The sequence below is a fragment of the Malurus melanocephalus genome, unplaced genomic scaffold (assembly GCF_030028575.1).
Source record: "Malurus melanocephalus ecotype Western Australia unplaced genomic scaffold, MMel_1.1 scaffold_614, whole genome shotgun sequence".
Taxonomy (NCBI): domain Eukaryota; kingdom Metazoa; phylum Chordata; class Aves; order Passeriformes; family Maluridae; genus Malurus; species Malurus melanocephalus.
The window spans coordinates 293,949-308,147 of NW_026623846.1; the positions used below are offsets into that span (position 1 = coordinate 293,949).

Genomic DNA, 14,199 nt, shown 5'->3' on the forward strand with positions numbered 1-14,199 from the left:
TGGCTCGGTAATGAGAGCAGTAATTGCCACGGGGCTGACAATAATTTATGCCAAGTTCTCAATTGCTTCTAATGGCCTGTCAGAGGGTGAAAGGGAATGCAAGGCATCGAAACAACCCCAGCACAGCTCCTGAGAACAACATTCCTGAACTTCCCCTCACGCTCAGGAATATGGCACTGGAAGAACCAGAGCGGCTTCTGCACAAGCAGTAACACYGCACTTCTATCCAGGGATTCCTCTGGGTCAGATTCCCTGACTGCACCAGAAAATCAAATCATGTTCTCCAAGACTCACCCAGACCTTTAGTGAAGAGCTGGAGTGGAACAGRAACTCGCATACACATCCTTGAGGCTACACCCCTAACCAGGTTCCTGGAGCAGTTCCTCACCCAATATTTACTGTCTGTGTGGGTTTTATCTGCATCTCTCCTTCCAAAGCCTCAGGAGAARTATGTTTTTCACTTCTACTGCAGAAAACTGAAATGCTAACTGTTACAGTATCAAAAGTTACAAGTGGGTTTCAAGAGTCAAAAAAAGAAAGAGTTATAYTAATTTTTGTAAAATAAATAAGATTTCAAGTAATTATATTAACTGGTAACACCATTGGTAGATAAAAGCTTCAGAGATGTGAAAGGCAGATATAAATACATTGGATAAAGGCAGATAAATGCTCAATTAGACACACAAGGTGGAGTTTCCCTGACATTGTGTCTCAAAGTCTCCTGTTTCCATGTTATTATCCCTTAATCCCCCAGACCAAGACTGCCACTTCTCAGTGGGGACAACCTTTTGAGTTCCTCCTAAACAAGAAGTCAATGGATTCAGAATATTGGCACTGATGATTGAACAAATCACTGTGGAAAGTACAGTCCTGTTGACTCACTTTCAAAGTGAAAATGTATTTCATTTGGGAAAAAAAAAAAAGAAAAATTAGAATTTTAAAGAGAAGGCACCTTATGTGCTATAAAACAATCCAAAATAGTGTCCTGTTAAGAAAAAGAGAGTTTTTGTGGAGCTGTGGGAAGACTTGCCCATCCCCAGCTTTCTATTCCATGTTCAACAGGCAAAACAAGAAGACAACAACTTTTAGGAAGTGGAAAGAAAAAATGAAGTTGGGAATGCATGATGTGAAGAGGGGAATTGCTCCCAGGGAAGCTGCCAATGATGCAGTGAGCCCATGGCCCAAAGCTGGGCAAACACAGCCACCCCCAGCCCTTCCTGAGAGCACACGGAGCTGCCTGTCCCTGCTCCCAGCAGCATCACCCAGGGGCTGCACAGAACAGCCTGGAACCCACCAGAACTGCCAGAGACACTCCAAAAGCGCCTGGGGATGTGTGGGGGGAAAAATGTGGCCCCACAAGTCCTGAATCTGAAACTCAGCCAATTATCATGTATGACTGAGTCTTAGGAAAAGAAAGGGAATGTTAACAGCCTGCATGGAGGAGGAATACCTCATCGTTGGCTACTTTTGAGAAAAGGAGTGTGGAATGTAGAATTCATAACGCAGGTAGCTAGCAATTATAAACATTACTAAGACTGTAGCTTTTGCAAACTCACCAATCATATGCTGATTATTAATTAAACAGCTGTCTCTTAAGCAATGTATGTTTGACACTAAAAGTGGTTGCTAAAGTGGATAAAAGAGGCTTGTCCCACAATAAAGTACTACTGTCTCTCTTTTTCACCCTCTTTTTCTGTGTGTCTTTGTGTCTGTTATTTTGTGTTGCTGTTTGGCCAACAGCAACAGGGATGAGCTGGGCAACATCAAGGACGGAGAACGAGGTGTGCCAGCTCCCTGTGTAACACCTGGCTGTACTTTCAGAAGTAATACACTCTTTTCAAGGAAAAAAAAAAACATAAAACTTGCAAATCACTGAGCATTTCAATGAATAATGTTCATTCTGGGGAGAGTCAGAAAAGGAAAGTACTGACAGCAAACCCATTAAATTTGATTTCAAGTGGGATGCTCCCYACTTCAGCAAAGCAAAATCAAGCTTAATGAGTTCACTTTCCACTGTTTGCGACTCCTTAAAAACACATCTACCAGTAAATTAAAGSTATCCTTAGCAATTAATGATACACCAATTTAAAATTAAAGGGAATTATTTATACAACTGCTCAGTGATAGACTTCCAAAGAAAAAAGTAGTAGACCTTTAAAATGAGTTWAAAAAATTGCATTACAAGACATTCACTAACTTGATTTATTCTCCTTGTGTAAACCAGGGCAAAACCTTCCAGGAAACAATTCTAAAACCAGGGAAAACAGAAATTATTGAATAAAATGCTGTGCTGTGGGAAAACACAAACACATTTTCCCAGGCTGTGCTGCCGAGCTTTTCAGACTCCCTCAAAGTCTCAGCTGGGTCATGTCTTCCCATGGGAAAAGAAACATTTTAAATGCAGGATCAAAATAATAAGAATAACAATTTAAAAAAGAAAGAAAGAAACCACTGGTGCCTGATGACACATCTGCCCTCTTCCTAAAACCTGGATAAATCACGCTTTCAAAATTGCTSTCCCACTAAAAAAAATTAAAGAGGGCACTCTGCACATTTATGTCTAAGCTAAATCCTAATTTTGTAAAGCATCAAATGTCCCCAAGGTATCCCACCAATTATGAGGTCATTCCAATAAAGAACATTTTCTTCATTAAAAGAGCAACGACTCCTTTATCTTTTCACGCCTAAATCGAACACCTGCTGAACCCGTGGCCACTTATTCAAAATTCAGAGAGAAAGCAATGCAAGATTATTATTTATAATTATTTCCAAAAGATCCAAGAATCSCAGCCATGACCCCAGAGCTGTGCACGGCTACGTGCTGCCTGTGCCGCCGAATGGAAAGGGAAGGAGGAAGGGGCTGCAAGGAAAGCAGCCAAAGGAAACTGCAGCAAATGTAAAAAGCATTTCAGGGCTATATTTAGAGGAAGACATTCTTCCTACATTTGCCAAGCTGCTCACGTCATTTCACACAGCATGTTTGATCCAGCTTTAGAAGTCTGGGAGAGAGCAGGAGGGGGGGCAGAAAAAATCTGGATCAGCTGCCAGAAATGGAAATCTTGCATTTATGGAGAGGAACAAATATTTTAAGCATGTGAATTCAAGAGTGCTTTCCAAAGATGGGGGGGAAAGGGGAAAAAGGAGGGGGGCAGGCAGGGCTTTAAAACTTCCTGCAGCCAGCAAGAGCCTGCAGAATGTGGGGAATATTTATCAGCASCAGCACTGTGCCTCAGTACTCCCTTTGGAGCCAGGCTCACGAGCCTGGGCTGCACCACTAAAAATACAAAAATGTGTGAATCTCACCGAGTTCAAGCCTTCATCTGGTGTAAACTGGAGGCTCGTCCATGTTCCTGTGATGGGATCCWGCCGTTACATAAGCAATTACATATTTCTCATCTCTAATACGTGAGAAACAGCCACAAAAGATGAATCAAACACACACCAAATACAAGCTCAGGGGTGAAAACTGTATCAAAACCACGCCAGTTTTATAAGAATATTATGATTTTTCTTTAACTMACGTCATGAGGTTCAGTATTTGCATAAAGAAATGTCAAGATGAAAAGAAAAATATGTCAGTAGCAGATGTAATGGGATCAGGAACAAACCCCATGGAAATTTCCTGTTAGTGACCTTCTGAGGGGTGGTGATGGAATTGATTTGAGATATAGGACACGCTTTGCTTCAACTCAGATAACTCCTACGAAAAGAGTTTTTACCTTCATTCCCTTCTCCAGGTGGCTGATAAAACGAAAGCCCCAAAGATATGATGGCTGCAATTTCCAAGATTATAAGAGTCACGTCCTGCAACGCTTCCCAAACTAGCTGTATGAATGTTTTTGGCTTCTTTGGAGGTATAAAATTTTTTCCAAAAATAAGCTTTCTTTTTTCTAGGTCTGCAGCAGTGCCGGCTAATCCTGTAAAGAAAAGGAAACAAAATAAAATCAAGTCAAATTGCAGTGAAATGGAAAACACATTCCTACMAATTACTTCTCCCAAGAAAAATTCCAAGCTGCAGCACCTATGGCATATTAACAAACAGGTGGATATTACACATAAATGGTGCCTTTGCAGCAGAGGATTTGTCCTAATATCCTGAACAGAATTCTCAYGAGCTCCATTTAGCACTAATTCCTGCCAGGTTTAATTATAAAAAAAGATCCTTGAATTCAGAGGTTTACTTTAATARCACCTATGTATATACACACATACATATGAGCAGTGACTTCTGAAATAAATCCYAAAGCACAAAGAAATGAGGTTTGGGATAAGGCTGGAATAGCTGATGGAAGCTTCTGGTAATACCTGAGGAACATCACACAAATCTTTGTTCTGAATGCAAAGGATAAATCAATAAAGCCTCCCTTCTGCTATGTCAAAGCAGCCTCTGGCTGCAAATGGACTTCAGCTCATCCCTGGAATGGGCTGCATCRCATTTTTGTCACGGGAAAAAGGCAATGTGACAAGTTAAACATGCACAGAAAGGCAAAAGGACCCGACTTGGTTCCATGTGTTTCTCATGATGCTTCAGTTTAAGAACATTTAATTTTAAGGACACGGGGTGCAATGTGTGGTTGGGCTGAACAATCCACTTGGGTGCTTTTTCCCCTCTTTTTAAAATATAATGAAAGTATGCACATCTAGTGCCTTTCCAGCAAAACAAACAAAACCAAAAACAAACAAATTTGGTTTTTTTAAATCTTGCAAGTGTCAGGGTAAAACAACTGAGCCCAAATATCCGTGTGAGCAGAATAAAAACTGCAATAACTGTTCCATAGACCTGCCAAACAATACCTGAGTCACAGAATTGGTTAGACTGGGAAAGCCCTTTAGGATCACCAAGTCCAGCAGCTCCCCCAGTCTGCCAAAGACGCCACCACCCCTGTCCCCAAGTGTCACCTACACATCTTGGAAATCCCTCCAGGGGTGGTGACTCCACCACTTCCCTGCACAATCTCTTCCTCTGCTGGTCAACCCTTCCYAAGGAGATATTTTCCTAATATTGAATTTAAACCTCCCTTGGTGCAGCTGGAGGCTGGAGGCTGTTTCCTCTCGTCTTGTTTGGAGAGAGACCGACCCAGATGGAACATCTACCAAACTGTAGGGTTTGAATGTTATCAGCAAGATAAAGTGATTTATGGTTATTTATGATTATTTATGATTATTTATGGTTATTTATGGCTATTTATCATACAAGACACCAGGAAAACACCGAAGCTGAGCTGGGAGGAGCACCAAGGTGGCTGCAAGGAAGGAACCCATCAACACCACTCTGTAGCGATTCCTGGTGATGCCTTATCAATCAGACTAATCTGAAAGAGAGGCCAGTTAAGTTTTTAAGAGAATGAGAATACACAACTTTAAYCCAGGCCTAACAGGCCTACTGGTACATTAGGGGAGACAAAGCCTCCTCCTGAWGCTACACCCAAAATGGACACCAGGTCACGAGATCTTCACCTTTTCCAAGTTCTGCCTTATTAACATATTGAGTCTTAATTCTGCAATGATCTTTACAGGTRATGATGTCAACCACCCCAAACTTGSTCCCCCCCTAACTCACTGTTGTTTCCATATTTTGGGGCTCTGAGGTGCCCTTGGATTCAGGCTCAGAGAGGAGTTGTTTTGTCTAAAGATGGGAAAATGGTAGTTTTTTGTGCTGTACTAGAGAAGTACAAGAATACAGATGCATGAAAATATAGAAACGAAAAATCCTAATGTATCACTGGGCTCGGGCAGCTCGGTGAGAATCCTGCCTCCTCCAAAGCACAGGGCACACCCCAGGAATGGGAAGCYCTGCAAACACCCCTCATGCTGTCAGGGAATGCCAGGCAGGCTCTTGGGGCTCTGACAGTCTGGGGTGGGTCCCCAGCAGCTCCGAGCCCTCCATCCCTGGCGGGCGGTTCCTCCATCCCTCGGGACGAAGGCGATGCTGTCCCGGCTGTACCAGCCCTGCCCGAGGCAGCCCTGACTCACCTTTCCTGCAGTGTCTCCTTACAGCCCGGCTGCTGCTGCCTCTTGGGTAACTCATCAAAGTTTCATTTCCCCCGGGCTGCTGAGAAACACGAGCCCCTCCCGCAGACGGAGGTGACACTGGGACAGCCGGGTCCGGCCAGCAGGAAGGGTCTGCTCCTCCTGCAGGGTTCACACTCCTCTCAGCTCCCAGGCAGGGAAAGCCTTTCCCCTCTGCCACGGGGACTGCAGCCATTGGGGCGCTGCCTTTTTGTGACCCCACAGAGGTCACAGAGGTGTGGGCAGCACACCAGAGGGGTCAGACAGCCACTCACTGCTGGTGGCATCTGGCACAGGACAACCACCAGCACAAAGCAAACCAGTCTGAGCAGCTCCAGAGAGCTGCCTAAAGGTGAGATTCTCACTAAAAACCAGACAATCACAACATCAATATGGTTGGGAAAGGCCTCTAGGAGAACTGAACCCAACTCTTAACCTACTACTGCCAGGCCCACCCCATCCCCAGGCMCCACATCTGCATGGTTTTGGATGCTGCCAGGGATGGGGACTCCACCACTCCCCTGGGGAGCTTCCTCCAGGCCTTCACAGCCCTTCCATGGAGAAATTTTCCCCAAAATCCACCCTGTCCTGGCCCAGCCTGAGCCGTTCCCTCTCCTCCTGTCCCTGTTCCCTGGAGCACAGCCCGACCCCCCCGGCTGTCCCCTCCTGTCAGGGAGTTGTGCAGAGCCACAATGTCCCCCCTGATCCCCCTTTGCTCCAGGCTGAGCCCCTTTCCAGCTCCCTCAGCTCCTCCTCACAGGATTTGTTCAAAAGGCACCCAACCATTTGCATTACACCCCCAAAACTGAACCAACTCAACCTCACACGTGAAGGGGAAATTCCACGGGCACCAGTGACAAGGATTTGGGGCAGAAAGTTTTACCTGACACATCCTCAAGCAGCAACAGAAAACTCTGAAAGGACAAACTGCAAGAGTGGAAGGAAGAGAGGTCTGAAAGAGGCCGGTTTTGCAGATCATATGTGCTCGGTGGTGGTCAGCTCCAGCAGCTCAGCACATGAACAGAGCTCACCAGCACGGCACAGAGGGCTGCAACACACAGGGAAAACATGCAGGARTTTCCAATGATCACAATCCCATTTACTGAGACATGAAGGATTCCCGAGTTTGCAATGATGCCCTGCACCCAGGAGGACACGGAGCACAGACTCTGCCCCGTGTTTGTGGAGTGTGTGAAACACCTGAGGAACCTACACAGCAAAACAGAGGCTGGAACTCAAAGAGCTGTTCTTTCCATGAGGTAAAAATTGTGCATTTAGACACCATAAGGCTGAGGAACAGACTGTCCAAAGCACCCAGGGTCACCCTTATTTTCCAGATTTCAGTCCCTGTAATCCTGAAATTTAGACATTGCACATTCAGACCCATTCCTTTTTGTTAAGATTATTTTTCTTAAGAATCACAAGCAAGGGTAAAATCACACGGATTATTTTATTCTTTCCTGGAGGTCTTGGTGAAATTACTCACCCAGTCAATCTCATCTAAAAAGCAGAGTATACTCATTTTTAGTAATGGAATTTATTTCCTTGTAAATCATTCAAAATCCTGGAAAATGACAATCACTGTTCAGCTCAAACCAAAAGGTTTCCCTTCTCCCATGACCTGGCCACCACTCAGAATCCTGTTCTGCAAAATTTTGGGGGTGGTTTAATTCCTACTGAATGCCAGAAATGAACAAACACTTAAATTGAGAAAGAGAAAGGAAAGGAGAGCATGGAGAAACCTGATGAAATCAGAYCAGAAAGGGACAGCAAAGAGCACCTAAATGACAAAGCTCAGGGGAAATGAGGCGAGGCAGGAGGCTGGTTCTGCAAAGCTTCCATAAACTCCCAGAATATCCAAGAAGGCACAAGAGGGGCCCTCCTGACCTTTTCCAAGAATGGTTGTTTGACCTGTTCTAGGGGTGCTCTGAGCAAGGCTGGGCTTGGCCAGGCTGGAGGTGGCTCRTGGTGCCCAGATGGTGAAGGCACACGGGGCACCTCCCCCAGCAGCTTCTGAGCCTGGAGAGCCCTTTCCTGCTGGCCCTGYTCATGTACCGGGGTTTTGTCACGTTAAACACCCCAACTTCACCTCCTGAATGTCCCTCCTTGGGCTCTCCCTCATCCCTCGAGCCCTGGGACAGCAATGACAGCATTCAAATGGAGCCCATTCAAAATGTCAGCTCTGTGTGAGCATATCAAACATCGGGGGCAGCGCAGAAGAACCAACAGGGACTGAAAACCGTGAATGGATCCCAGATATTCCCAGCCTCCCATCTTCTGCTCCGTGTGATGATAAAAGTCACAGCCTGCCTGGGTTTAGGTTCATTTCTCCACACAAGCATGAATATTTTATTTAAGTGCTTTTCTAGGTCAAAGCTGTGCAGTACAACTTTGCTTGACCCAAGTGTTGAGARCAGATGTGCAGATTTGGGTTACATTTATACACAAATATTGCACACAGGTTCAGGAAACACGGTGAAAATGCATTGATGCTTCCAACACTTAAGTAATTGCTTAAGGTGTCATTTTCCAAAAAATTTCCCCAAAATTTGTTTCAAATTTGTGGGAGAATAAAAGCAATTGCATCACATACATTTTCTACAATGTTGTGCAGTATATTAAATTCATTTATGATTTAATCTGGCATTGTTGCTTTTTTGGAGGGAGAAAGAGAACACAAAACTGGAGAAATGCCACTTAATGAATATTCTCTRTTCCTTATCTACATCTGCCAGTTTCTGCACACTGAATATGAAGCCATCGTTTCAATTAATGCCTGGAAAATTGTATTTCTCTGACAGTCATCTCCACTGCAACCAAATGGAGCATGACAAACACAGAATGATTCTGATGCCACAAAAATAGCAAAAGCACAGCGCTACCAACACAACAATGGGGGAAAAACACCAAAAAAACTTTTAAGAAATGTTTCAAATCGGTTTAAATTAGGAGCTGAAGAATGAAGAGTTTACATTTGCATTAATTGAGCAAATAAAGCAGTCATTGCTTATTAAATTTCTTCTGTGCTTTTTCTGATGTGTCAAAAAAAGGAGATCAAAATTTCAACTAGCAAAACTTGTGAATGATGTATTTTAAAAATCAAATGTGAGGTTTGTTCAGCACAGAAAGGAAAGGCTTCCCAGCGACACTGAGGGGCTGTGGAAGTGAAAAGAGAGAGGAAAGACAACTGTTTGGGTTGGTGATCACTGACAGATAGAACACACCTGAGTTCTTCCTGTGACACCCCAGACCTGGGTTTACCTCTGGAGCCCAAACCCCACAGCCTCAAAGTCTCTTCTCCCACCATCACAGAAATCGAGAAATACAACACCACAAAGAATCAGCGGCACAGTTATTTCATTTTCCTTTCCTTTCAATTCCATTGATTTCCCATTGACTCCCTGCCGTTCCTGCTGCTCCAGAACAATTCAGGAGACGCTGCCTCAGGCCCGTGGGCTCATGGAGCTCTTGCAGGCTCCCACATCTTCCTGATGAGCATGAATTAAAAATACCAGCCCAGTTACTACTGGGGTAACTGGGAAAATTCAAACCCACAGTCCCATCGAACATTTTCAGTGGGATTTGACTCTCTGGCTTTGGAAGCAGAGTTGTTCTCTGCTTTTCTCTCTCCAACAAACAAGAAATAGCCTGGCTTTATTCCCTCCACTTCTTCAGCAGCAATCGATGAAGCATCATCTCTGTAACAGGGACTGAGAGAGCTGGAAATGTCACATTTTCAATTCAAATGAAGAGCTTGTAACCAACAGATTTAGTTTGAGGTCTGCCTTAGGGAGCTGCCCCTACCTCAGGAATTGTGGAAGGCAAGGAGACATCCCAGTAACCTGATCCTGTCCTGGTTTGGATCAAAGGCTAGGGAAGGTCTGCTTTGTCCCTAATGTATAATGGTGTCATCACKACAATATAATCCAGTATCAGCCTTCCTTAGGGCAGGAATTCTTCAGGAATTTTATCTAAGGAGGACAAACACCTGGGATGCCACAGGTTGCATTAAATTGACACAAGGGGATTGTTTTCCAAGTGAAAAATACCCCAAAAACGGGAAGCACAAAGTGAAAATATTCACCCCTGGAATGGATGCCTCTCTGACCTCCCACTTTCACCACGTGTGTTGCCTGGTGAAGATTTTTCCATGCAGTACATTGAAATTCTGTTCAGGTCATATTAAAATAAAGTCAGCAGAGAGAATGCTGTCCATAATAAGAGAGAGTTTAATGAGAGCATCGTCTAATTCCAGCAAGGTGAATTGGAATTTCAGCAGTGAATGAACCTCAACAAATAATAATTTCCTTCTAATCTCAGGACTACAAAGCTGTCTCTAAGTGTAATGAATCTCATTACCTGTTTTCATTAATATCACTTGCATAATTTTTTAAAAATAAATGTTAAGAAAGGCACCCAAAAATTAAAAACCTTGGCATTACGAGTCATCTGAGCACGTGTCCTGCAAGCTTTATGTGACTATTTCTGTGAGCAGAACCTTGCAGGACTCAGAACCTCCTGGAGTCAAACACTTTAGAGCCAGATCCAAACAGCCAACACACAGCAAAGAGGGCACAGAAACAGGACATTAATGACTCCCTCTCCATTTCCTCATTAATCATCTCCCTCTGGCAGCAACCAGCCCAGCCACCCTTTCCTACCCTCTGACCGCCCCTCAGCATCCCAAATCCAACAGCCTGACCACAAAACCCCTCCTAGAAACTTCCCTCTGACAGGCGGCACCTTTTTAAAATACAAAGGAACTGAAGAGCAGAACAGTTGTTCTTAMAGACTGTCTAATGTAAACGTTAGCAACAGGTCCTTGCACTTCTACAATGAATTCCCATCTCTCTCAAGATGTACGAGTTCAACCTAGAAAAGTTCCTCTCCATTTCAAAAGCTCGTCTCCGTATCATTTCAGATAGAAAAGTTTATGTCCATTTTAAGAGGCAGGGAAAGGCTGAGGTTCCTGCCCCAGACGGGTCGGTGGAGCTCAKGGAGTGAATCCCCATCATCTGAGATTGCTGATTTACTTTTGGCTGCAAGGCACCAGGCAGSCTTTGTTCCTGCCCAGAAGCTCTGAATGCTCCACAACATCTTTAATTCCCTTCCCTATCCAGCCATTTGGGCTTTTATTCCTTCCATCATCTCCTGATTTCTTTTTAAAGCAAAATTGCCCTGAAATGAAGCCGTTCAGCAGGAACAAACAGTTTACATAAGATGAGTAATAACAGCAGCACCAGAAATGGTTCTCGATAGCGGCTGAAAACAGCCCCAAAAAAGCCACTCATGTGAAAGACATGCCATGATTTCATAAGAATCTAATGACTGGACTTATGTGCAGCACATGAACACGAGCCAGGGCTGGGGCAACAGATGAGACATCAAATATTAAAGGCAAGACATGCACTGTGCAGATGACTCATATTTTTCCTGCCTAAACARAGAGCAAAAAGCTTTCTGCAAAGGCTGATAAAGCGTTCAGTGGGAGCTAAAGGTCTGGGATGGGRAAAGAGGAATCAGGATTTCATTTTACAGATGTTCTGCTGTCAGTGGGAGGGTGGCTGCTGAGAGGGAAGAGAATWATCCCACCAGAAACCATTCCTTCAGCTCTTACTCCATTTGGTAATCATGAAACCATCCCCACATGGCTCACCTTGGGTACCCCAGGCTCCTGGAAATGTTTTCTTTTAGTTCTATCAGGATGTAATAGCAAGTACGATAAAGCCATTAGACTCAGGGCAATGAATGTAATAAATATTAATAATCTTGAATAAATACTAATAATCTAAAATAAATACCAATCATCCCACCCATCACCGAGTAGATAATAAAAAGCCATTAAAAATTCCTTGTTACATCAGAGATAGCTACACTGGAGCAGTAACAGCCCAGAATTTCACCCAGCACTGAGACACAAGGAATCTAAAGGCCATGGAAGGGGTTGGCAGCCAAGCCAAACAATCTCAAGCCAGTGGGATATCCCAGGCACTGGAAACTCCAGGTTTGTTCAGCATCACGGATCCTCAGCTTCTGAGCGATAAGAGAATGAGGATTGGCTCAAATGCCAATGGTTTCTTTGCCCCATCCCTACTTTACAGATAGTCAAAGCCTGCAGAATGTTTCTACAAACATATTTTTTGCTTATTAAAATCAAGCCAGGATTTCCCTCTCACAGAAGGTAACATTAGGATTTCGAATGGACCATACAAATGCCCTCTGCCTGTTTCCTATCACCCACAGAGCTGAAGCACACATGTGTAGGGTGGGACCATTTCCATGATGTTGACTGAGAGTATGAAGGAAATCATATCAAAAACTTGGATTATAGTGTTGAGTTATAACCACATGATTGTTCCAGACARCGTGAAAGCTTCTTCTTGCCCTGAATCTTTGACTGAAACCAAGCATCCCTGGCTACATCTGAAGAGACAGTKATGTCATTTAAGTGGTTGTTCTGTGGGGTCAGGCTTGGAAAGCACTGRCACGAGAATCAGATCATGGTAAGGAGTAACCATGGAAGTTCAAGAGAGAAGATCCAAGGTATTTGTCAAGAAAAAGACCAAGGAATAAATGACATCATAATGTCAGAATGGAAAGCCTTCCTTAATTAACACACCTTTATAACCACTTAACACTGTTCTCACTGGACCCTACAAAAAAAATTCACCCCTTCACACAAATTGCCAGTGGCAACATGGGAGAGAAAGGCCCTGAAATACACCTGCGAATCCCTTTTCCTGCAGCACGGGAGCAGTGATGCTGACAGAGGAAAAGGAGAGGAAAAGGATGGAGCCCCAGTCCCCAGCAGGACACTGAGCTGTGAACCCTGCTGCCGGCTGACCCCACAACCCTACAGCCAGCTGCTGGCCTGCCAGCTCTTCACAGCTGGCTAAAAGCCTTCACTTTCCATTTTTCCCATCCTGTCACAGTTTCTGGAGTGCCTTCACATCACTCAAAGTTTTGCAAGTACAATGCTGTGTTCTGAGCTTGTTGGTGCCAGTGAAATGTCCCAGGAGCTGTGGCTGTGTCACCAGTTCAGTACAGCTCAGGGTGCCACGGAGAGCCTCAGCTGCCCTCTCACACCAGATGGTGCTTCCAGGGAATGGATGGGCCAACACTTTCTAAAGGCTTCACATGATCCTGTGTGTCCACTGAGGATGGCACTCATGGCAGTGCGAGAAAACAAAGGAATGAAGGAATAGAGGAATAAAGGAATAGAGGAATAGAGGAATGAATAAAGGAATAGAGGAATAAAGGAATAGAGGAATAGAGGAATGAATAAAGGAATAGAGGAATAGGGGAATAGAGGAATAAAGGAATAGAGGAATAAAGGACATGACCCTGGGAAAGCATGGCCTGAGCCATGGAGACATGCAAGATACATTAGACAGACCTTTCAATCCAGCACAAGGCTCTTATGGAGTATCCTGAAAGTCTTTTTTTTTTTTTTCAGGGAGGGAAAGAATCTCTCCTTTTCCATGAAGAACCTTTCCTATCATTATTTGTCACTGCAATCACCACAGTTTCTGTGGCATCAGCAGTTCCAAGGGTCTGGAGCTCACATTTCTTTGATGAAGCCCATTGGAAAGGTTAAAAGTACCACAGCGTAACAGCAGAGGCTCTGATAACAGCAACAGCACAGAAAAGAGGGAGTTTCTGATGGGGCCAGGCATGTGCAGGTTAAATAGCTCATTCCTCTCTGGGTGCTTTAATCTTTAACATAAAACACATAACAGAAGAATGAATGTAYGTTCTGATGGGACACATCTTTGTGATGTCTCTAAGGAAGTTAAAAATAAACACCAAAATCCACCTTGGCCCAGCTGCTTCCTTGGCGTGGTCCTTTCCCAATCTCTGTTCAAAAAGCCAGCAATAACCAGACAGAACCAAACTGCATTTGCTGAGGTGTTCCCAAGGGGTGCTCCTTGGCAGCTCTGTCTCTGTCAGTGTCCCCCGGTCAGTCCCCCCTGTCTGGGAGAGCTCCTGTGAGCGGTGTCACCGTGTCACCTGCTCAGCACTGTCCTGGTGCAGGCTCTGCAGGGGCTGAGCGTTCTCTGCTGCGTTCTGGGGGAGCTCCTGTGAGCGGTGTCACCGTGTCACCTGCTCAGCACTGTCCTGGTGCAGGCTCTGCAGGGGCTGAGCGTTCTCTGCTGCGTTCTGGGGGAGCTCCTGTGAGCGGTGTCACCG

At 44.6% G+C, this 14,199-nt stretch overlaps 1 protein-coding gene across 3 annotated transcripts in view; it reads right to left on the minus strand.

Moving 5' to 3' along the window:
- The window catches only part of ATP2B2 (ATPase plasma membrane Ca2+ transporting 2), a 157,364-nt gene that overhangs the window by 102,160 nt on the left and 41,005 nt on the right, over nucleotides 1-14,199 (minus strand). For all 3 annotated transcript variants that reach the window (XM_057383188.1, XM_057383186.1, XM_057383187.1), the window contains exon 2: nucleotides 3,720-3,917. In XM_057383188.1, the coding sequence (XP_057239171.1) occupies nucleotides 3,720-3,917 (198 nt within the window). The remainder of the gene's footprint in view (nucleotides 1-3,719; nucleotides 3,918-14,199) is intronic.